A 23,369-nucleotide genomic window follows, 5' to 3' on the forward strand; every position below is an offset into this window, starting at 1 on the left:
ACCTCTGCAATGACCAAGACTCTGATTTTGAATTCAAAGATTTCCACAAAAGCTCAGGACTTTTCTAAACTTCAGAGCTGAAGTATTAGTGTTATTAACAACTGCAGCAGCTGTGCTGGCCTCATCCCGACTTTGCAGGGAAAAGGCCCCTCAGCCTAGCATCACTGCTACTTATCAAATTATTTATTTATTTAGATATACCATTATTCTTATCTATTTATTATCTATATTGTGGTAGCACCTAACAGCCCCACTTGTGGAGCTGGGCACCATTGTGCTAGGTGCTGTACAAACACAGAACAAAAAGACAGTCCCTGCCCTAAAGACCTTACATTAAAAAAGAATGCCCATACAAAAGCTCCCAGCACCCTGACAATAATTAAACTTGCAATAACCACCCAAAAGCATTAATACTAATATACAAATAAATTAACTTCATTAATCGAAGGTAGCAATTTACCTCAGTCAACAGAAGTACAGATACTCCAGAAAAGCCTCTCACCTTCCCCCAGTCATGCCCAGGCACATACCCAGGTCCTTCCCCCAAAACCCCACCAAACAAGTGGCTGAGCTAGGAAAATTTATATCAAAGGTAGTCTGGGGCTAAGCTAGCATGGGAAAGCACAGCACTGGAGACAAGTGAGTCTCTGAGCCAATGAAACTTCCAAATAAATGTCGGTAAACTTTGTGTGTGAATGAGGAATGATGTTAAGTGATAACCATGAGTGTGCCCTAATTGGCTCAAAAGGAAGTACCCCACTATTAAAGGGCACTCCTAGATTACTCACATCATTATTACCCATGGTTGGATCCTCCAATCCACAACAAATCATCTAAACTTCATCCCCTGGATGTCAGTACAAATGATGTCTTGGGTCAGGTGTTCAAAAGAGCTCTGCTTCCATTTAGGCACCAAAATAAGCAGCCAAGTTTTAGAAGATAGATTTTAAAGACAGGTTTCAGAGTTCAGCATCCTGTCTGAAAGAGCCATAGTGACAGCTACTAAGTACTGCTGGAAATCTGGCTCCATGTCTAGTGACTGTGTAGCACTTTGTGTATTTCCCGCTTCCATCCATTTGTCACAACTGGGCATGCTGTTGAATGGGTTTACCTTGGGTAAAATTTTGAAAAGCACATTGGTGATTTAGGAGGCTAAGTCTTGTTTTCAAAAGTGATTTAGGCAGTTAGGAGCCAAAGTTTCATTGAAAGTCAATGGGTTCCTAAATGACTAAGTAATTTTTGAAAATGATTCGTAGAATGGGATTTTCAAAAGTGCCTAAGCAAGGTAAAGTGCCTAACTCCAATGGACTTTCAATGGCACTTCTGCAAATCCAGTCGTAGTCCCCTAAGTCACTGAGTCCCAGATTCTCAAAGTTACCTCCTGACTCCCATTGAATATCTTTTAGGATCTGGGCCTTACATGTTTTTGAAAATGTTACCCATGTTTAAATGAATCTTGCGCTAAAATTTAGAGAGAGATTATTTTTAGAAGGAAATAAAGAATTTCAATATGTGATGAGGTGCATAGATAGAGCCTTTGCAAGCCGTTAGCCTTTAGTATTAGAACTTTCCCAAGCTAAGCAAGCCCTATCTCCAGCTGCTTTACCCGTTTCTGTGTTTTGTATGCCACCAGGATGGATATCTTTAATGTTAAAGGCAATTGAGTGTGTTAACTTTTGTTTCTATGCAATCAGAATAGAACTGTAGGCAGAAAGCAGTTAGAGTTTTTTCCCTGTTTGAAAAGTGAAGTTTTACAAAAAAATAAAATGTAGATATTTTTATTTCTGTGATCTGCCACCCAGCTGAGTTGCATAACTCGGAGATCAAAGAAACTTTTCATTCCCTGATGTTGGATAGGTTTTGAAAGCAGTCAGCAGTGAATGGTGTTGGAAAGGCAGGCACATAAACTGGTCTTCTGTTGCTTATGGTGTCCATTCTGTGGAGAGAGAATATCTTTCCAGGAGGATGGCTTAAACACAAAAGTAAATGATGCTCTCTGGGATCGATTCTCCATTGATCTGCAATCATTCGCAGCTATGAAAGTGAGTGGCAAATGCTACCAAATCAATGTGTGATCGAGGGATTGAAAGCGCTGTATAACAAATAAATATTACACAAGCTGCAAGGCCCTTTGTGCGGATGCAAGAATTAGGGCTGTCAATTAATTGCAGTTAACTCACACAATTAACTAAAAAAAAGTAATCACAATTAATCACATTGTTAAACAATAGAATACCAATTGAAATTTATTTAATATATTGGATGTTTTTCTACATTTTCATAGATACTGTATTCTGTGTTTTAATTGAAATCAAATTGTATATTATTTTTGATGATAAATATTTGCACTGTAAAAATGATAACCTAAAGAAATAGTATTTTTCAATTCACCTCATATAAGTACTGTGGTGCAATCTCTTTGCTGTGAAAGTGCAATTTACAAATGAAAATTTTTGTTTTGTTACATAACTGCACTCAGAACAAAACAATGTAAACCTTCAGAGCCTACAAGTGCACTCAGTCCTACTTCTTGTTCAGCCAAGGTGTGGATCATGCTTTCAGAAGTCTTTTTTGAGCGACACACTCATGTGGAAACTACAAAACCTGAACAACCAAAAAAGAAAATCAGCCTTCTGCTGGTGGCATCTGACTCCGATAATGAAAATGAACATTCGTTGGTGTACACTGCTTTTGATTGTTATCAAGCAGAACCCGTCGTCATCATGTACACATGTCCCCTGAATGGTGGTTGAAGCATGAAGGGACATATGAATCTTTAGCACATCTGGCACTTGAGACGCCAGCTACAACAGTGCCATGAGAACACCTCTTCTCACTTTCAGGTGTCATTGTCAACAAGAAGCAGGCAGTGTTATCGCCTGCAAATATGAGCAAGCCTGTTTGTCTGAGCGATTGCCTGAACAAGAAGTAGGACTGGGTGGACTTGCAGGCTCTAAAATTTTACATTGTTTTATGTTTGAATTTAGTTTTTTGTACATAATTCTACATTTGTAAGTTCAACTTTCATGATAAAGAGATTGTACTACAGTACTTGTATTAGGTGAATTGAAAAATACTATTTCTTTTGTTTTTTTATGGTGCAAATACTTGTAATAAAAAATAAATATAAAGTGAGCACTAAACACTTTGTATTCTGTATTGTAATTGAAATCAATATATTTGAAAATGTAGAAAACATCCAAAAATATTTAAATAAATGGTATTCTATTATGGTTTAACGGTGCGATCATTTGCTTGACAGCCCTAACAAGAATATAAGCAGCACAAACGCTGTACTTCAGGAAAATGGTTAAAATGCCAAATGGCTGCTGTGAAAGGTGGAGACGACGGTATATAGAGCTGGTTACTATCTGAGCTTTTTTAATGACAGGTTTCAGAGTAGCAGCCGTGTTAGTCTGTATCCGCAAAAAGAAAAGGAGTACTTGTGGCATCTTAGAGACTAACAACTTTATTTGAGCATAAGCTTTTGTTAGCTACAGCTCACTTCATCGGATGCATGTAGTGGAAAATATAAGTGGGGAGATTTTATATACACAGAGAACATGGAACAATGGGTGTTACCATACAGACTGTAACAAGAGTGATCAGGTAAAGTGAGCCCAACAAAGAAAATAGAACAGCACTAGCCGTCACCTTCAGCCCCCAACTAAAACCTCTCCAGTGCATCATCAAGGATCTACAACCTATCCTGAAGGATGACCCATCACTCTCACAGATCTTGGCAGACAGGCCAGTCCTTGCTTACAGACAGTCCCCCAACTGGAAGCAAATACTCACCAGCAACCGCACACCACGCAACAAAACCACTAACCCAGGAACCTATCCTTGCAACAAAGCCCGTTGCCAACTGTGCCCACATATCTATTCAGGGGACACCATCATAGGCCTTAATCATATCAGCCACACTGTCAAAGGCTCGTTCATCTGCACATCTACCTATGTGATATATGCCATCGCGTGCCAGCAATGCCCCTCTGCCATGTACATTGGCCAAACCGGACAGTCTCTATGTAAAAGAATAAATGGACACAAATCAGATGTCAAGAATTATAACATTCAAAAACCAGTCGGAGTACACTTCAATCTCTCTGGTCACTCAATTACAGACCTAAAAGTGGCAATTCTTCAACAAAAACACTTCAAAAACAGACTTCAACGAGAGACTGCTGAATTGGAATTAATTTGCAAACTGGATACAATTAACTTAGGCTTGAATAAAGACTGGGAGTGGATGTGTCATTACACAAAGTAAAACTATTTCCCCATGTTTATTCCCCCCTGCCCCCCACTGTTCCTCAGACGTTCTTGTCAACTGTTGGAAATGGGCCACCTTGATTATCACTACAAAAGGTTCCCCCTGGCCCTGCCCTCCTGCTGGTAATAGCTCACCTTACCTGATAACTCTCCTTACAGTCTGTATGGTAACACCTATTGTTTCATGTTCTCTGTGTATATAAAATCTCCCCACTGTACTTTCTACTGAATGCATCCGATGAAGTGAGCTGTAGCTCACGAAAGCTTATGCTCAAATAAATTAGTTAGTCTCTAAGGTGCCACAAGTCCTCCTTTTCTTTTTATCTGACCTTTTGTGATCCTAAGCTCAGGAGGCTTATGTGCTGAGAGCATGCATTTTTGACATATGTTGCCTCTCCCTTGCAGGGACACAGGAAACGCTGTGATTCTACCTCTGACTACCAAGGCCCAGATTCTGCCTCGGCATTGTGTGGGTGCAAGGGGGCAGGGGAATAAGGAGTCTTCCCTCACGCTTTGCATGGCCCATGTTAGGGACAAACAGAATTGCAGGCCTTGTGCTTTGGGGAGTAGAGGGGCTGCTCTTTCCCTGATTCTAATGGCATATACGAAGCCGCAGAGGGGACAGGAAAGGTGGGAGGAGGTGAGATCATGCCTTCAGACAGCCTAATGAGGGCAAATCCACCACAGCAGTAAGAGAAAGCGAAGCCTCATTGTATCACTGTTTAAATCAGCTTAGAGTGGTATCCGTGTTTCAGCCCACCACTGGCAGTGACTGTGACCTAACAGTGATTAGGGCAGGGGACTGGAAACCTGCGTACCAGGTTTCTGTTTCTGCTTTTACCACTGATTTGTCAAATCCTTGGGCAAGTCACTTCACCCCTTTGTGTCTTATTTTGCCCATCCGTTAAATGATAATTGTACTTTCCAAACCCACTGAGGTGCTGTGAAGCTTGTTTAATGTTTGTAAAATATAAGGTCCTTGGAAGGAAGATGCTATATCAGTGCAATATGTTATTGTATAAGTAGGCAGTGAATACTGCAGATTATATATTTTATGTATTATCTTATTATTAAATGTTCTCATGCCTTGTGACACGAGGCAACCCAGTGTTTCCGCCTTCATGTGTCTAATGCCATGTTTCTTGCTTCCTCGTAGTCTGTTTCCATGACAGCGATATCTTTCTCAAGGGTGTTCTCATATGTCATCTGTTGTCCTTCTCTTTTCCCTCTTCCTCCAAGTGGTATCCAACGAAGGTTTTGTCTAGGAATAGTTTTTTGACATCAGTACAACATGGCTAAACCGCTTTAGCCTTCTTTCTCGAATCATTGTCACTATAGTCTTTTGGCCAGTCCTTCGTAACACGTCATCATTACAGTAGAACTTCAGAGTTACAAACACCAGAGTTATGAATTGACCAGTCAACCATACACCTCATTTGGAACTGGAAGTACACTATCAGGCAGCAGCAGAGACCAAAAAAAAAAAAAGCAAATACAGTACAGTACTTCGTTAAACATAAACTACTAAAAAAAAAATAAAGGGAGAGCAGCATTTTTCTTCTTCATAATAAAGTTTAAAAGCTGTATTAAATCAATGTTCAGTTGTAAACTTTTGAAAGAACAGCCATAATGTTTTGTTCAGAGTTACGAACATTTCAGAGTTATGAACAACGTCCATTCCTGAGATGTTTGTAACTCTGAGGTGCTGCTGTAGTTACTTTATCCCACCAGCTGACACCAAGTATTCTCCACAAGCATCTCTTTGCCAAGTTTCAGAAGCATGTAACAATGTGAGGATCACAATAACACTGTATAGCTTCATCTTGGTTCTTGTATGAATTTCCTTATTTTTCCAAATATTTGCCAGTTTTGAAAAACTCCACTTGCCTTTCCAGTTCTTGCTTTCACCTCCTTATGGAGATGGCCATCAGCACTGCTTGTGCTTCCAAGATATACAAGCTCATTGACTCTGCTGTATTCTTTACTCTCAATCACATGCGCACCATCATTGCTGATTCCTCTTTCTAAGATCATGACTTTCATTTTCTTTTCACTGATTTTTAGTCCTACTTTGGCAGCCTCATATTTGACATTGATAATAGTCTTTTTTGTGGACATTGCAGAGAAGAAGGAAAAAGTCGATAAGGAAAGGCAAATGAATCGGGCATTCTCTCCTTTCCAGTTTAAACTGCGCTTAGGTTTTGAACGATAATAAAAATAAATCATTGTTTACATAGTACAGCCCAAATCCCCACCCTGTCCTTCAGTGGACGTGGACCCAGCTGTGTGTGGAGAAAAGGGAAAGAAGAGGCAAGGGTCCATACTGGGTGGAGCATGGTTCTGTGGGGGTAGGAGGTGCTAGCATGTCCATGAGTGGCAGCTACTTGGGAGGCAGGGGTGGAGGTGTCACTATTACCACAAGGATCCTATGTATGGGGGCAAGCGCTATGGGGGTGAGAGGGACTTTCCCTTCCCAACCTTGTACTATCCTGTTGAGGCCCTGTTCAGTGCAGATGCTGGTCTTCTGCAGCTTCATTCCTGGTACCCCTGTGTGAATTATGTGGTTGCACCTCTGATCCTACTATAGTTGGTCCCCAACCATTGTCATAAGGGGGCTTCACTGCTCCCCTGCAGCCTGAGGAGTGGAGGATTCTTCTCCGATGGAGCTCTCCAGCACTCCGCCAAATTACAGAGATTAGAGTCTGGGGGCAGGATTTGGGGCTAATGCTACCTGAACTGACTTTAGTTTCCTTGCAGGGTAGCACCCATGGCATGTCATGTTTCTACTGAAATCCTGTTGGGTATTTTACTTTACTTGTGCTGCGTGAGTTGTTTTGAAATCAGACAGTACATTGTGAGTCAGGGCAAAGAAATTCTACAGCACTCTGGCATATTGAAAAGTGTGAGGGTGCCTATTACAATATTTACAGCATAATTTTTCATATTGAAGATTTGCACAAGCTTGTTTGAGTTACTCAGCATAAAATCAATGATTGCAGAGGGGCATACTGATTAGAACAGATTCTGGTTCTCTAGAGATCCCAGAAAAAAATCCAACAGTTTCTTAAACTAATACATCTAAATTCATTGAAGCGTGGCTTGTGCCACCAGTGAAGTAATACAGAAAATTTATTTCTTCCAGCATTGTCCCTGCCAATTCCCTCTTTCCACAGCACTCCCACTCACAATGCCTTCTTCTTGCTTGCAATATACATATAAAGTAAAAGGAAAGTGACTGCGTAAAATGCACCTTGTTACTCTGGAGATTTGCCCCTTGTATATATTCATATCTGCTGACTTTAGTGACTAAAATAAGTTTTTACTGCTCTTTGTCTTATGAGCTCAAGCGAGCTGAGAGAGAGTGCGCTCGAGGCTATTCCTTGTGCATCGTCAGCATAATTGTTTTCTAAGTTCCAGTCGCAGGGTCAGTCATTTATACTCATGCAGCCCCAATGAAAGGCAAGAGATACCAGAGGCATAATTTGAAGGGAATGGGCTGTACAGGGGTAACTGGGGGGAGAATTTGACCTTTATTACTGGTGACAATGCTAAAGGAGGAAAGAGATCACTTGACTCTTAGGGTATGTATACACTGCAGTTAGACACCTGCAACTGGCCCATGCCTGCTGACTCAAGTTCACAGGGCTCAGGCTCACAGGACTGTTTAATTATGATGTAGACACTTGGGCTACAGCCCAAGCTCTGGGTCCGTCCCAGCTCAGATCCTAGAGCCCGGGCTCCAGTCCGAGCTCAAACGTCTACACTGCAATTAAACAGCCTCTTAGACTAAGCTCCACCAGCCCAGTCAGCTGGCATGGTCCAGCTACAGGTTTTTAATTACCATGTAGATGTACCCCTAGATCCCAGACTGAGTTTACAGGCTTGTCAGCAAATGTATCTTTTGACTTGTAAACTGAGCACATATGATCTCCAGTGGCTGAGACACCATAAACATGGAACTTCGTGATGCTGTTTTTACAGTGTCACTTTTTAAGGTACAACTGAATTTTAAGACCTCATGCTCAGCTCTTCTGTGTTCCTATTTTACTCTTATTTGCCATTTGTCTCCCCTTTTAAATCAAAATGTTCAGAACTCTACAGTGCTCTCACTTCCCCTTTTATTTCAGATTGGAGGGAACCAATAAACATTTCACAGACTTCCCATTGGCCAATTCCCTGCTGTTCCTCCCTTGGCTTTTTTGAAAGCAAGATGACTAAACTGGCTCAAGCCATATTTGCGAGATACAACTTCCACTATCTCACTTTGCATTTTTTATATTCTAATTAGACAGAAGGGTAGAATGGATGGACATTCACACCAGTAATTCTTCTTTCAAGAATGATGAGCAGTGAAAGGAAATCGGACAGTCTGCTCTGTTTGTGCAAATGTATTGTCCTGAGTGTATTTTTTAACTTACTTTCCAGAGTTTAGTGCTTGTACATGGCATCAGGTGGATACCCTGGAAACATCCCTACTCACCTGTAGCACTTCCAGTGTAATCTTCCCTACACTGCCTTGTGTGTTAAGCCTCATCCCTGACTCACAGATGGGAGGTAGTGCATTATCTGTCAACTAGGTGTCCCGTTTTGATGTTGGTTTGAGATAAGAACAATGCAATTCAAGATGGTGGCAGATGCTGTTTTGCAGTTAGGGCAAGATGTAAAAATACCTGGAACTAGTGAAGTAACCAAAGTAACTTTAATAAAACACCACTGCTGAAACACCATTATTGGGATGCAAATAAGGAACAGTAAACAGGATGTTAATGAATGCCCTATCCAGATTCTTACAGATCAGCTGTGTTTTCTAGGCTTCACCCTATATTTCTGTCTTCCTCATTTTAATCTTTTTTTCTGGCACAGCAACATTGGACAGAACACTGTTTCCTTACACTGTGAAACAATAAGCGTGGTGCTCCTGGTTCCAAAGAGCTGCACTAGGTTAGCCAGGCTTATTTGTTCAGACGATACCTTTGCAGGACTTTTCATACTCGCAGGACAAACAGTCGTGCTCTACATGTTGTCTGCCTCTAAACTTGGCAGCAGTTCAGCATAGTCGGTTTCCTTTTTCTGCCTGGCAGAGATGTGAATCATCTTCCAAAACAAGGTGGGCAGCAGACTCTAAATTCTAGTTGTCCTACTGGTTTGACCCCCCAGACCACATCAGTCTCCAAAGTATTACTAATGATGGAAAAATGGTTAATCTGATCCTGAATGTACTGTGCTATTTTTTCTAGTCTGGTTGGGTGGATCACCTGTAAAGGTTTTACCATTTACACATTAGACCACATATCTGTTTTGTTTAGGAGAATGACTTCTTAGCCAACAGCAGTTTGGTTTCTCTCCTATCCAAGCTAACTGCTAACCCACTTGGGATTAGAAGCTCAGTCATGAAGGGATAAACTCTCCCCTCCTGTGGGAAAAACATGTAGAGAAAAAAGCTCTTGTAGAATTTCAAGAGGCTGAACTTCTGGGGTTTCAGAAGACTGTTGCCCTCACTGGGGAGGAATGTGAGCATCATAGAGGGGCAGGGGCCTGGCCTTGAAACCCTCAGGCTCTGGGGAACTCAGTACCAAAGCTGACAGATCCTGATGCAACCACAAGGAGAGTCAACATCTTTGTGCTGCTGCCTGGAGCCCCTAGCAGCTATTCACTGTTGCCCACCCCACTGCCTCCCAGAAAGGGATAGGCCAAACAGAGGAATTAATACCGCTTACAGTAGCGTTGCGTCCTCTGTACATTTCTGCTCACAAATCCTTTGAACTTTGGGGAACATGCCATACAGAGTGGCTGCTCCATGGCTCCACGATGGTGCCCCCTTCCACACAAACTCAGATATCCTTGGGGAAGGTGGGGAAGCATGCATCCATTCCCACAATTTAGCCCCTATTTGGCCTTTGCTCCCCACCACAGAACAGAATGGGACCCCATAGCATATAAGCCAAAATTTATGAATCAGGGAGACTGGGAGTAAGAGGGACCTGGTTGTAGATTGAGCCATGGGAGCCACAGAGATGGCTCAAGCAAGATTATTACTAGTACCAGTGTTTTTTCCCCCAACCCAATAACTGTGGGTAATCATTTAAAAAAACCTGACCTAGCTAACAAGAGCATACAGTGTGTCCTACATATAAAATAAAGTAGCAAGTTTGTCACAGTGGCCTATGTTTAGAACATACCACATCCCTTGGCTTGGTTTATGGGGAGCCAGGAGGAGGTTCAATTACAGGAAATTCTACCACTGTGCTGAGAAGTTTCCTCCCACTATATCTTTTCTTTTAATTTCTTTTTCTTCTACGTTTTATGGCTGGTACTGTGGGTTGCTCTTCTTCTTCTTCCCACACTTACTAGGGCTTGTTTGAAGATAGGTGTTTTTTCCCTTCAGGCTTTTCATAGGCCTAATTATTTTTGCTGCTGATCTAATAGGCACTTGATAAGGTGACTATGTAGAGTTTCAGATTTAATATTCAAGGTATTTTTCATCTATGCAAGAAAAAGGAGGCATTTGGCAAAATATAAAACTAGCATTTTAGCTTAATGTCAGCAGATATGTGTAAATATTTAAGCCATAGGGAAATCCACAGCACTGGTTTGTTAATCCACTATTCTTTATTTCATTTGATGTATTTTTTTTCCAACAGGAGGCCTTGACCTCATCCTCATGCCAGGCCTTGGGTTTGATAAAAGTGGCAACAGATTGGGAAGAGGGAAAGGATACTATGACACCTACCTTGAACGATGCATGCATCATCCCAAAGGAAAACCTTACACAATTGCCTTGGCTTTCAAGGAACAGATCTGTGACTCAGTGCCAGTGGCAGAAAATGATATCCAAATAGATGAAATCCTTTATGAAGATAGCTAAAAGCATCTGGATACCGCTGACTACAAACTGACCAACCAAAGATTTCATATCAAGGCACAAACTTGTAATAGTCATACGTTATTTTTGTAGCAATAAAATACACTATTTTTAACAAAACAAAACAAAAAAGCCCTACATTCATGTTAATAAGGACTACATTGATCTCATTCTAATTATCAAATATCTATTGTGAAGTCTTATTCTAGAATCAATAGAAACAAGAATAGGTGACTATTTTATTAAAATAAAGATAATTTAATCTAATTATGTTTCTGTTTGTTGAATTACCCAATATTTAACATGACTGTTTTATTGCCCTTCTTTAAAATCAAGCTCAGTTACTAATGAGATGTCATGATCCAATCTGAAAGCAACTATTTGTTGGAAATAAAGTTTCAAATATGGCCATAGCACTTACCAATTATGCATGACCATCAACAAAACATTAGTATCCAAGAAATCACCGCTTAAGTCATCATACTAACATGATCACAAAGGGGTAAATAGAAAAAGCCTTTGATTGTAAAATCAATTTAGATTACATACTTGGTGGTGTGACGGGGCAAGGCCAGATGGCTATAGAAAAGTAGTGGGAGACGGATATATCAGCTCCAGGCTAAACAAATCCCTGGTACCAAGATAAGTGAAATGGCAGCTGCTCCAGGTCAATTAAGACACCTGGGGCCAATTGAGAACTTTCCAGAAGGCAGGGAGAATGCTAGGTTGATTGGGACACCTGAAGCCAATCGGGCTGGCTGAAACTGGTTAAAAGCCTCCCAGTTAGTCAGGTGGGTGTGCATGTCAGGAGCTGTGGGAGGAAGTTGCGCTGTTGGAGAGACTGAGTAGTACACACCATATCAGGCACAAGAAAGGAGGCCCTGAGGTAAGGGTGAAGCGGAGCTTGAGGAAGTGAGGGCTGCTGTGCGGGAAGTAGCCCAGGGCATTGTACATGTCATGTTTCTAAAAGGTCAGCTACCATAGCTGATACTATTAGGGTCCCTGGGTTGGAGCCCGGAGTAGAGGGTGGGCCCGGGCTCCCCCCCCCCCACCTTTGCCCCCTGATTAATCACTGAGACTGGGAGACAACAGAGACTGTGCAAAGAAGGATAACTTCTCCTCACCTCCCTTGCTGGCTTATGATGAAAATGGCTCAGTAGACTGTGACCCTTGTCTCTAGAGAAGGAAGGGTTACGTGCAGGGTCACAGTGAGCCTCTGAGGCTAGCGAAATCCGCCAGGAAACGCGGGACCCACGGAGGCAAGGACAGAGCTTTGTCACCGTGGTTAAACCATTGTCTAATTGTAGAAGATCTGTATGCTAGCAACTCTGTAGTTAGGGATCTGACCATGTTTTTAATATATACCCAATCCATGTTTTTAATATATACCCAATCTCCATGTTTCAAATATAAACCCATAAAAATTCCCTTGGGCAGAAACTTGGTAGATGAGTTCTCAAGCTGAGCATTTTTTTAAACTATAACTCAGAAATGGTTTTAATTTAAAACCTACAATTTTTGATGTCGTTACTCCATAATGTATTGGACTAGTGCATGACATTTGGGTACAATATGTTGAAGAAAGGCAAGAGAGAAGCCTAGAGGAATTGCAGGGAGAGCAACTATTGCAGGATGATAGGGTTTAGAAGGGATGGATTCAGAAAAGGTTAAAGGAATGAAATAGGTACAAATTGGTGAAAGGGGTTATTGGAGATGGTGGAAGGGAACATTTCTGGAATGCAGAATAACTTACATAAAGGGAGAGAGAACAGGATAAATTGTTCTCACTAGTTATGGAAAAAGGACGAGGGGGCTGATCCAAAGCAAATGGAAGATAATGGAGTCTTTCCATTGATTTCAGTGAGATCTGGCTTCAGATAATCTATTCTTATGCATAGCAATTCTTTGCTTCTTCAGGGCTGAATCATGGGAGAAGGAAGATCCTTACTCTCTTCCATGGGCTATTTATGCTACAGGTAGCAATGCAGGAAGGGAAGTGGGCAGTGCAGAGCTGCTCTGTCCCTTACCCTGTGCAGGTGGGTGGGAAAGTGTGGAAATGTTCTTACTGGCAAAGCTACACTGGGTATAGACCTCATATGGCAGGGATCAGCAACCTTTGGCACGCAGCCCACCAGAGTAAGCCCCCTGGCGGGCCGGGCCAGTTTGTTTACCTGCCGCGTCCGCAGGTTCGGCCGATCGCGGCTCCCACTGGCTGTGCTTCCCTGGAGCAGCATAGAAAGTGGGAGGAGCACTGTGCGCTCTCCTTAGCGGGCTGCTCCAGTGGCAGCCCAATAGGATGTTGCCCCTGGCTCAGGACAGATTCGATAGTCATGATTTAGCCCATCCTGTGGGTATTTAGATTTATAAAATTGTCTGTGCACAATTCAGCACCTAGCTTTTTTGTAGCACTATGCCAGATAGCTCTCTGTCCATGTCCCAGGTAAGAAATAGCATTGGAGTGCACCAAAATATTCCCAGTATTGGGCTCTATGCACCATCCAAAGTAATTGTGTGAAGACTGAAAAATATCCATTGAAAGGATGTGGTGGTAGTTAGCGTTTTAATGTAATATTCAGATATGGGAATTAAAGAGAAACAGAAGGTAACAATGAAAGGGAACGCAATCTTCATTTTATTTCAATCCTACCCTTGCCTCCTTCAGAACATTTTTTGTACATGTATAATTTCTTTCAACCCGCACATTATTTCATTCATTTTAACCAATTCAGTCTGTTTGCACATTAAAAATTCTATGAATTCTCAAGCACTGACTACAGAACAGAAAGCCCTTAAGACTTCACCGATAATTTTTGTGAACTAAATCATGCTTACAATATACATGGGCTTTTTAATCTAGAACTGTTGTATTCAATTTCACTTCTATTTTTGATACCATAGTAACTCAATAACCACTTGTTAAAAAATCCTATGTAATTGTAAATTCAGTAGATTTGAGGGTTTGCTTCAGGATGAAGTTAAATTTCTCCCAAATATAATGACGGTATCCATGGAATGGAAGAAGCCACAAAGAGATCTGACAGAATTCTCTGTTTTGAAACAGCCCAGGAGGGTATTTGCATTTGAAAGGTCCCAATGCAGATGCATTGCTGATCAGCTCTTTGGAAAGATCTGTTGCTGCAAAAAATGATCAACTCTTTGAGTTCAACCTCCCAAATAGATAGAGCTCCTCAAATAGTGGATGCATCTGCTGATAATGCATATAGGGCTTAATTATACAACCCTGCTGTCTTTGACCAAATTTCTTGCGTGAGTAAGGATTGCGGGACTGGCCCTCTTGAATTTAACCAAAAGGGCAAATTTATCTTGAAGAAGATATGAGTAATAATAATATACTGTCATCCTTATGGGATTTTTAAGTGAAATTGAGTTGTACCTCTAGAAAATGGAATCTTTAGAGAGAGAGAACATGAAGATGCTGGATAAATATGTACTGATGTGAGTTTGGGGTGGTCACATTACCCACAAATGCTGAAGCAATGAGTGAGTTATGCAGATCATTGCAAATGAGTGCTGATAAACTAACTGATAAGCATGACTGCTATATGGAGACCTATCAGAAATGAGTTAGTGGTCTCAGGCTAGTTCTTAGTGAACTGATGCCCCTGCCATAAATTCAGCCCTTTAATTGGTAGGAGCTGGTGGTCTCACTGGCAGTCTCAGCTTAGAAGGCAATAATGGATGAAACGTGGAGAATGAAGGACTCTGAGGCCACCTAGAGGCAGTCCCGACAGAACAGGGTTGATAATATTGTTGGGCAGCACAGAGACGCTTGTATTATCATTGCCTGTGTCCAAACAGAGAACTCAACCTTCCAGCATTAGCAAGCTGAAAAATTTCAGGAATAATACTTAAGTGTATATAATATTAAATTGCTGTGTCAATGCTCATTGTTTCATATAGGGTCTATTTTAAAGGCTCTACCTTTGGGTAGGTAAATATATAGATTAATTCATACATCTTAAAGCCAGAGGGCCATTGCATCTTCAAGTCTAGCCTCCTGTATAACACAGGCCAGGGAATTTCACCCAATTACTCCTGTACTGAGCCTATTTACTTGTGTTTGATTATGGCATAACTTCCAGAATGGCATCCAGTCTTGATGTGAAGGTTTCAAGAGCTGGAGAATCCTTCACTGCTTCTGGCAGTTTGTTTCAATGGATGATCACTCTCACTGTTATAAATTTGCATTTAGCACTGATTTGAAGTTGTCCGGCTTTAACATCCAGGCACCGGTTCTTGTTATGCCTTTCTCAACTAGGTTAAAAGAGACCTTAATACCTGGTACTTTCTCCCTGCGGAGATACTTACACACCATAGAATGCAGTCAGAATGGGTGGGTCGGGGTCTCATAGGCAGCCAGAATCATAGGACTGGAAAGGACCTAATTAGGTCATCTAGTCCAGTCCCCTGCACTCATGGCAGGACTAAATATTATCTAGACCATCCCTGATAGGTTTTTGTCTAACCTGTTCTTTAAAATGTCCAATGACGGAGATACTGTACCTTCCCTAGGCAATTTATTCCAGTCCTTAACTACTCTGACAGGAAGATTTTCCTAATGTCCAACCTAAACTTCCCTTGTTGCAATTTAAACCCATTGCTTCTTGTCCTATCCTCAGAGATTAAAGAAAACAATTTTTCTCCCTCTTCCTTGTAACTACCTTTTATGTACTTTAAAATTATTATGTCCATCTTCGGTCTTCTCTTTTCCAGACTAAATAAACCCAATTTTTTCAATCTTCTCTCATAGGTCACGTTTCTAGACTTTTAATCATTTTTGTTGTTGTTCTCTGGACTTTCTCCAATTCGTCCACATCTTTCCTGAAATGTGAGTCCCAGAACTGGCCATAATACTCCAGTTGAGGCCTAATCAGTACGGAGTAGAGTGGAAGAATTACTTCTTGTGTCTTGCTTAAAACACTCCTGCTAATACATCCCAGAATGATGTCACCTCTCAAACTTCTTTTGTATAAGCTAAACAGTGTGAGCTCCTTAAGGTTCCTGTTTGTGGGTGGATGGATGGATAGATGGTGTAAGACCTAACAGAATTAGTGGTAGCAATTTCTGGTATGATATAGTTAGTAAAATTATGGCTCCCATGCATTAGTATCTGATTTTTATTTTTCAGTTTTGTAAACTGAGTGCAGATAGATTTTATTAGAGAGGATTTGCGTTTTATGAAAGATGAATTATGCACCACTTTATCATGTGCATTGAACTCCTTTGTTTGGCTTTTGATGTGCTGATGATCTTTTGGAAATACAGGATTTGAATGTAATGTAAATGTAATGTATGGCGTTTGATTAATGTCAGCCTTGTGCATTATTGGATGGAATTTAATAAAATGTAATTAATGGTGTTGTAATGAAATGGATATTTTGCCATTTCATATATAGTCACTTTATAATATTGAGGATTTGGATTCAGTTAATATATTTTATATGCTCTAAGAAATGACTCAGGAAATGGAACTGAAACGCTCAACTATGAACATAGTCTGTAAAAACAACACAGTGAATGTTCATTTTTCTTTGCCTTCAATCACTTTCATACCAAATTGGCTCAGTTTACCAGTGAAAAGATGTTTCATATTCTCTGTGTATATATAAAGCCTGCTGCAGTTTCCACGATATGCATCTGAGGAAGTGAGCTGTAGCTCACGAAAGCTTATGCTCAAATAAATTGGTTAGTCTCTAAGGTGCCACAAGTACTCCTTTTCTTTTTGCGAATACAGACTAACACGGCTGTTACTCTGAAACCAGTGAAAAGATGATTTTTCTAACTTCCCATTTTGCTAACTCAGCCTGGGATCTGAAAGTCAAGCTGGGTCTTTCTGTTTCTTGCATCATAAAGACTGCAGCCAGAAGGCTAGCTGATAATTTTGGTGATGATGCCCGAAGGAGAATAGTCTCCAGCTTGCTGTTCCTTACCTGTATTGGCTGGCAGCTGTACAAACTTGGTTATGTCAGTAAGTCAGGCAGTTACAGTTCAAGACACGGAGTAGACATGCTGAGTGAGAAGATGCAGATTTGGTACAACTCCTGTTCTGACTATTATAATCCTTTTCCCATCACTGAACTTATGTTAATGTATGAAAAAATGGTTGCAGCATGTTTGTGAACATTAGTGTGCAGGAGTAGAATTCTAGCTTCTTTTTGCGGACTGATGCACACTGCTCATTAACCCCTTGTGAGCACTCAGCTGTTAGGAGTTTGGGAGCAAATTCTTCTCTGTTATATTGGTGTGGTCAATGCACCTGCACTTGTGTGACTGAGACCACAGTTCAGCTAAACACTTCAAGCACAATCTATCCTTATTCAGCAAAGCACATGCTTAAATCCCATTAAAGTCAATGGGACTTCTGCAAATGCTCTAGTGCTTTGCTGACTATGGATGGTTTGCTGAATCAGGATTTGAAAACGACATTAGGAGCTTTGCCTTTTTTGTTAGACACCTAATTTTGACTGCACAGATTCTCTTGTAGTTTCATATTATACATAAAATTAAGAGATCACACCAGTGAAACAGAACATTGTCAGAGGATAATGGTTTCCTGCTGCTACATAAATGCTGAGGCAAAGCCATGGAGTTTGTTTTCAAACTAGGACATCATAATCTTTTGACCATGTTCTATTAGAATGACTTATTTCATTTAAACAGGATGACTGCTGTAGATTGAAACATTTTATCTGATGCCTGTTCGCCCAGTGTAATAATGGTTTCAGGATGTACCATTGATGTCCTGCGGCATTCTTTATAGAAGAGATTGATTATTGTACCTTAGCCAATTAGATATCTCTTTATTCACAAAAAATTTACTATCACCTTTTTGAATAAACTCTTATCTGACTGGTTAGAGTTTGATTTGTTAACTTTAATAAATGAATAATGGCCAGGCTGACTGGTACAGATTCCATTCGGATTATAATAGGTAATCAACCATGTTTTAAAAAAGTATTATATGATGAATAGGTTCTGGGGACAGCACAAAATACTCAGCACAGGAACAAAGTACTGAGATGGAGCTAAAAGGCTCTGTTATAGATTTTACTTCGTGTTTTTGTTTTGTTTTTCATGTGGAAATTTGAGGGGGAAAATGGAAGAATTTGAACTAAAAATATAGGCCCCAATCCTGCAAAGACTTGTGCATACGCCTAACTTTACTTGCAAGAGCCAACAGAAGTCAGTGCAACCACCTAGTGTACAAGGTTAAGCACATGTGTAAGTCTTTGAAGGATTAGGGCCATAATTTATCAGGGGCTCTCAGACTTCTTATATTGCGGACCACATTTTAATACCGAGATTCTCCCATAGACACTTTCCCTCCCAGTCCCAGTTGCAAACCATTCCCTGGCTATTACAGCAGTTGTTTACATGGGAAAGTATTCCATGTATTTTTGCTTGGGAACAAGCAGGAGATGTTAGTACTATGTGCTCAGCCAGCTCTCAGTGGATCACCAAAGGTGTTTTGTAGGTCAACAGCGCTCCCTTGGCCATAGTTTGGGAACCACTGGATACTGGTTATTGTGGGTGACTCTTTCAATTTGGTGATAGAAAAACATGAACTTATATTATCTTGACAATTGTGGAGCTCCGAGTCATAACTAGGGCATTTTAGCACCCGGTGTGAGCGAGCATATTTGCATCCCCTACTGTATTTTTCCTTCATTTCTCTGCCCCATTTTTCCACCTCCACGGCTTTGCGTCATGGGTGGCTGCCCCATTTGTCCTGTCCTGGTTACAGCCCTGGTGAAGCTAAATAAATGCAACAGCTTTAATTGGACATCCAAGCCTTCCTGCTGCCACTCAGGTTTTTTTTTTTGGCCATATACCCTGATATCATTGTCAGCTTTACAGCATATAACAGTGTTTTCATGGGACAGGGTTAAGGAACTGGAATGCAGGTCAGAATAATTTAAATTTACTCAGCATACAATATCACTTGGGGGAGCAGGGCAAACTGCCAAAACTGAATTGACTGGTTCTTCTACAGTATCCATTAATGCTGGAATGTCACATTAGGAATTATAAAAATGTGTTCTAAATGGTTTAATCTTTCCCCAAATGGGTACGCTACGGTCTGTTTCAGTCTCCAAATACAGTGAACATCATTATCGCTCTTCTCGTGACAAAGCAGTTGAAGCAGTAAAGTTCCACCTTGTTTGTAAACAAGTCTGCCTGCCTTGCATAAGAAATGGATAGTTTAAGGGAAAATATCATTACCAAAGAAATAATTATACTTCAGTATCCCAGCAGGGAACGCTAGCTATCGCAGAGTTTTCACTAAAATCTGACCAATGGAGGAGTTAAAATTAAAAACTGTCCCTGGGGAGAAACTCGTAAATTATTTATTGCAAGGGGCTTTTCCAAGATATTTTAGTTTAATTACCCTCTCCCCAAAATAAAGGCCTAAGAGACAAATTAACTTAAAGGTTGAAAATGACTCTTTTTAAAAGCACATTCATGTCTATGCGAGGTACAGATTCTGTGAGTGAGGCGCAAATGTAAGGCAAAATCACTGGAGGCTTAAATTATTTATGATTTAAAAGTGGTTTGCACAATAATACATGGTGTTATACGCCTATGGGCCTGATCCAAAGCCCACTGAAGTCAATGGTCCCATTAACCTCTGTGAGTTTTGGCTGAGGTTCATAGGCCTTATCCTGCAGTGAGCCTATTGCAAATGGACACTTGCTCATAGCTGGGACTCTATTGACTTCACTGGGGCTTTGCAAGGGTGCAGATGTTGGCTTGTGAGGAGCTCTTTGCAGGATATGGGATCACAGATGGACATAAAGAAAGGCGGCTAGGTGCCAGTGGATGGACAGACACAATGTTAATGGCTGGTTCATCCACTTGCAAATGGGTGAGGTTTGGTTATTTTGCCCTCTTCTGCTGAACAGATATGGTTGGGATACTTGCCACTCAAGCTTTTCAGGTGCTGAACACTTCCTGAAGGGAGGCAGAGAGATTTAGCGCTTTGAGGAGAACGGGAAGTCAGGAGACGAGAACTGTTTACCTGGCCCTGCCACCCTTCGGGAGCAGAGGGTGGAACATCTAACTCTCATCTATTTTGCCAGAGGATGAGCCAGCCCTTACTACTGAGTCTGCTCATCTGTTGGTGCATGTAATGTGGTTCCAGAGCTCGCCCATAAAGTCACTCCCCTGTCCTTCAAATTCCTCCATAAGACACACTTCTGCTGTGATGACACTAGGAAACTGTCAGCTGGTAACTAGGGCAACTAAGTAGGGACTTCTGATTTTTATCTTATTTATGGACCTATGTAAATGCATGTTCTATTCCTCTCTCCCTTGTTCTCCTTCCCACAGTCCTTCCAACTGTTTGTTGCACGTACTCGTAGCTTCTTGTTTTAATTAGACTGTAAACTCTTTGGGGCAGGGTACATCTTCTCCTCTTTGTTTGCATAGCACCCAGCACAATGCCAGTTCTGATTGTGGCCTCTAGGGGCTGCTGTAATGCAAATAATAACTCTCCACCAAGCAAGTTGAATAGAAATTGACACACAAAAGCTGCTTAGTCATTCATCAGGTAGCTGAGATCTTAGTTTTTACTTTGTTATGATGTAAATTTGCTGCTTAGTTTCTCAGCCTTTCTGAAAACTATTGAATCATGAAAAGAAAAATGCATGTAGCAAATGCCATCTTGTCTGTCACCAGGATAATGCATTAAATGGCTTATCAATTCCAGGAGAAGACTACAGTCCCTGTGAGACTGCTCCGATGCATATTTAGGGAACAAAATATGTTGACGACTTCAGAATAGCTTTGACTGCAAGATTATGGTGCATAAAATAAACACATATTTTATTCTACCGCATCCAATAGTACCTGTGGGAATAAGAAAGGCATGCCGACATTTCTATAATTTAGCTTATTCATGGGAAAGTGACAAATGAAAAATGCATGCAACACAAATTTGAAGAACTGTTATTTAATGGATAGCGCTCTATGGCTTGAATGTTATCAGCTGAAAACAAAGAGATTTAATTACTAGGAGTGGCAGATCTATATTAATACATATGGAAATGTCCCATAGAATATAATAAAAATGAAAACCTTTCTATAGGTTTTTGTTACCACCTTATAGAATTGAGTAGAGAATTATACACTTTATATTGAAATAGTTACAAATAAAACTGTTGAAGAGGATCATTTGCTATTAAATATTACAGGTTTATAGAGTAATTGCTATAGAGACCGATTCAATTGGATATTACTTTTTCATTCTGGATTTAGATAGAAATACAATCCATATTGGATTTATATAATTCCTTTTACAAATCTTCTTGCTTTTGTCTGAATTTCTTTCTTGTCAGGAATTTGTCAGGATTTTACAAATAGAGAAACTGGCCTAGAGCAGTTGTTTCTTACTTGGGATATTACAGCTGGTGATTGGCATAGCCAGGAATAAAACCCTGCTCTTCTTATTTCCACTCCCAAGCCCTATCTTCTGGTCAAGGCTCCCATCAATGTGCTTTAGCTCTGAATTGTAGGGATGATCTAAATTGTACGGGACCGTCTTTTTCTTCTATGTGAATATAGTACACAGCACAATCGGGTTCTGGTCTACAACTAGGACTGCTAGGCTCTATAGTCATTATAGCAATTAATAAATGACCAGCTAGTTCAGTCTCAATAAGAAGTACAAACCTTGGTCTCCAATGAGAGTGCTAGCCAAGTGGCTAATTACTGCTAGCTGTAGCGGTGGTTTTTGTCATGTGGACACTTGTGGTTTGGGGACTGGACTGAGACCACTAAACTCACATAGGCCTGCAAACAGCCATCAGATATGACTTCTGGTCACAATTGGCTTGGGTTGGATACAAACTAGGGCTGAAAGGCTCTATCCCAAGCTGCTGGGGCGGCCATACCTTCAGCTGTTGTTATTGTCTTGGGTAACAATTCCACAGATCGCTGCACAACAACACTAAAACAGTCACGTGAACAAAATGGAGTTTAATAACAAAAAAAGGATAAACAGCAAATGCCACAGATTTCTGTTTTGTTTTAAAGTCACTCCTAGTCCCCATAGAGAAGGAAGCCAAAAGACGGAGATCCTGACTGGAAAATCTACGTATAATAAAAACAGCAAATGCAGGGAGAGCAGATGAGTCTCTGAACCCAACCTATGAAGGAACCTGTTTAAAAGTCTAGTCTAAAAGAACAAATAATTCTGGAGCAGTTATAATCAATTACAGTGTAACAAAGACACACTTTGAGTGCAATGGAGACCAAGACTACCACCTTCCAGCTGGCTAATCAGCTGCCATGGCTCTGTTTCCCCAGGCCTGGGGCTGCAGTTTGTGACTCGCTCTTTCTATTCATCATTAAAAGAGGGAACTTGCCCTTCATGCCAGAAACCTGCTGCGGCTCAGACTCATCTAACCCCGTGGTGAAGGTGACAGTTCAGGCAGAGATGTTAACAACACACTAGGAAGCTGTGCTGTATTTCCTCTAGCTAAGGATTTGGAGCTGCCATAGCTGTTATGGAGATGTGCCGTCCAATCAGGCTGTGCTGTGGCTCTGGCAATGGAGGATGACTGTCATCTGGGGCTACAGAAGCAGTGATGAGCTGCCAGAAGCTCAAGAACCGGTTCCTTCACTTGCTCTGGGTCTTCAGCGGCACTTTGGTGGCACGTCCTTCAGTCCCTCCAGGTCTTCGGCGGCACTGAAGGACCCGCTGCTGAAGGCTCGGAGTGCCACTGGGTCAGTAAAAATTCACATGGGAGACTTCCCAGCCGAGAGCTCAGGTGGGATGGACAGGACAGTTCTGTGGGCCAGATCCTGTCTGTCCCGCCTGAGCTTCCCCACTCCTTTAACAACCGGTTCTAAACCAGCTTCAAAATTTAACAACTGGTTCATGCGAACCGGCTCCAGCTCACCACTGTACAGAAGTGTTAGTTCTTTACCATGTCAATCTTCTTTTTAGGGTTTTTTGATAATGTCTCAGAGAGAGGAGGAATACGATCAATAATCTTTAGGGGGCATCATTTTGTGAACCCATCAACCCTTTAAAAAGATTAGAGATGATAAAAAAAAAACCAGAAATCCAAGAAATTAAACAGATGGAGGGGAAATGAAGCAAGTCATTTCCTAGTTGTTCTGCAAATCGCCACCTGGTGATTCCTCACAGATCCTGGTGTGCAGATGTACACTACTCATTCAGTTTCAGGATAAATACTGTTCTTTC

General features: G+C 41.1%; 1 protein-coding gene across 2 annotated transcripts in view; it reads left to right on the forward strand.

Moving 5' to 3' along the window:
• MTHFS (methenyltetrahydrofolate synthetase) overlaps positions 1–12,922 on the forward strand; it is a 35,777-nt gene extending 22,855 nt beyond the window's left edge. For both annotated transcript variants that reach the window (XM_073304122.2, XM_073304123.1), the window contains exon 3: positions 10,917–12,922. In XM_073304122.2, the coding sequence (XP_073160223.1) occupies positions 10,917–11,140 (224 nt within the window). In that variant the 3' untranslated portion in view covers positions 11,141–12,922. The remainder of the gene's footprint in view (positions 1–10,916) is intronic.
• The last annotated feature ends 10,447 nt before the right edge of the window (positions 12,923–23,369 follow it).

Source organism: Lepidochelys kempii, chromosome 10 (assembly GCF_965140285.1).
Source record: "Lepidochelys kempii isolate rLepKem1 chromosome 10, rLepKem1.hap1, whole genome shotgun sequence".
Taxonomy (NCBI): domain Eukaryota; kingdom Metazoa; phylum Chordata; order Testudines; family Cheloniidae; genus Lepidochelys; species Lepidochelys kempii.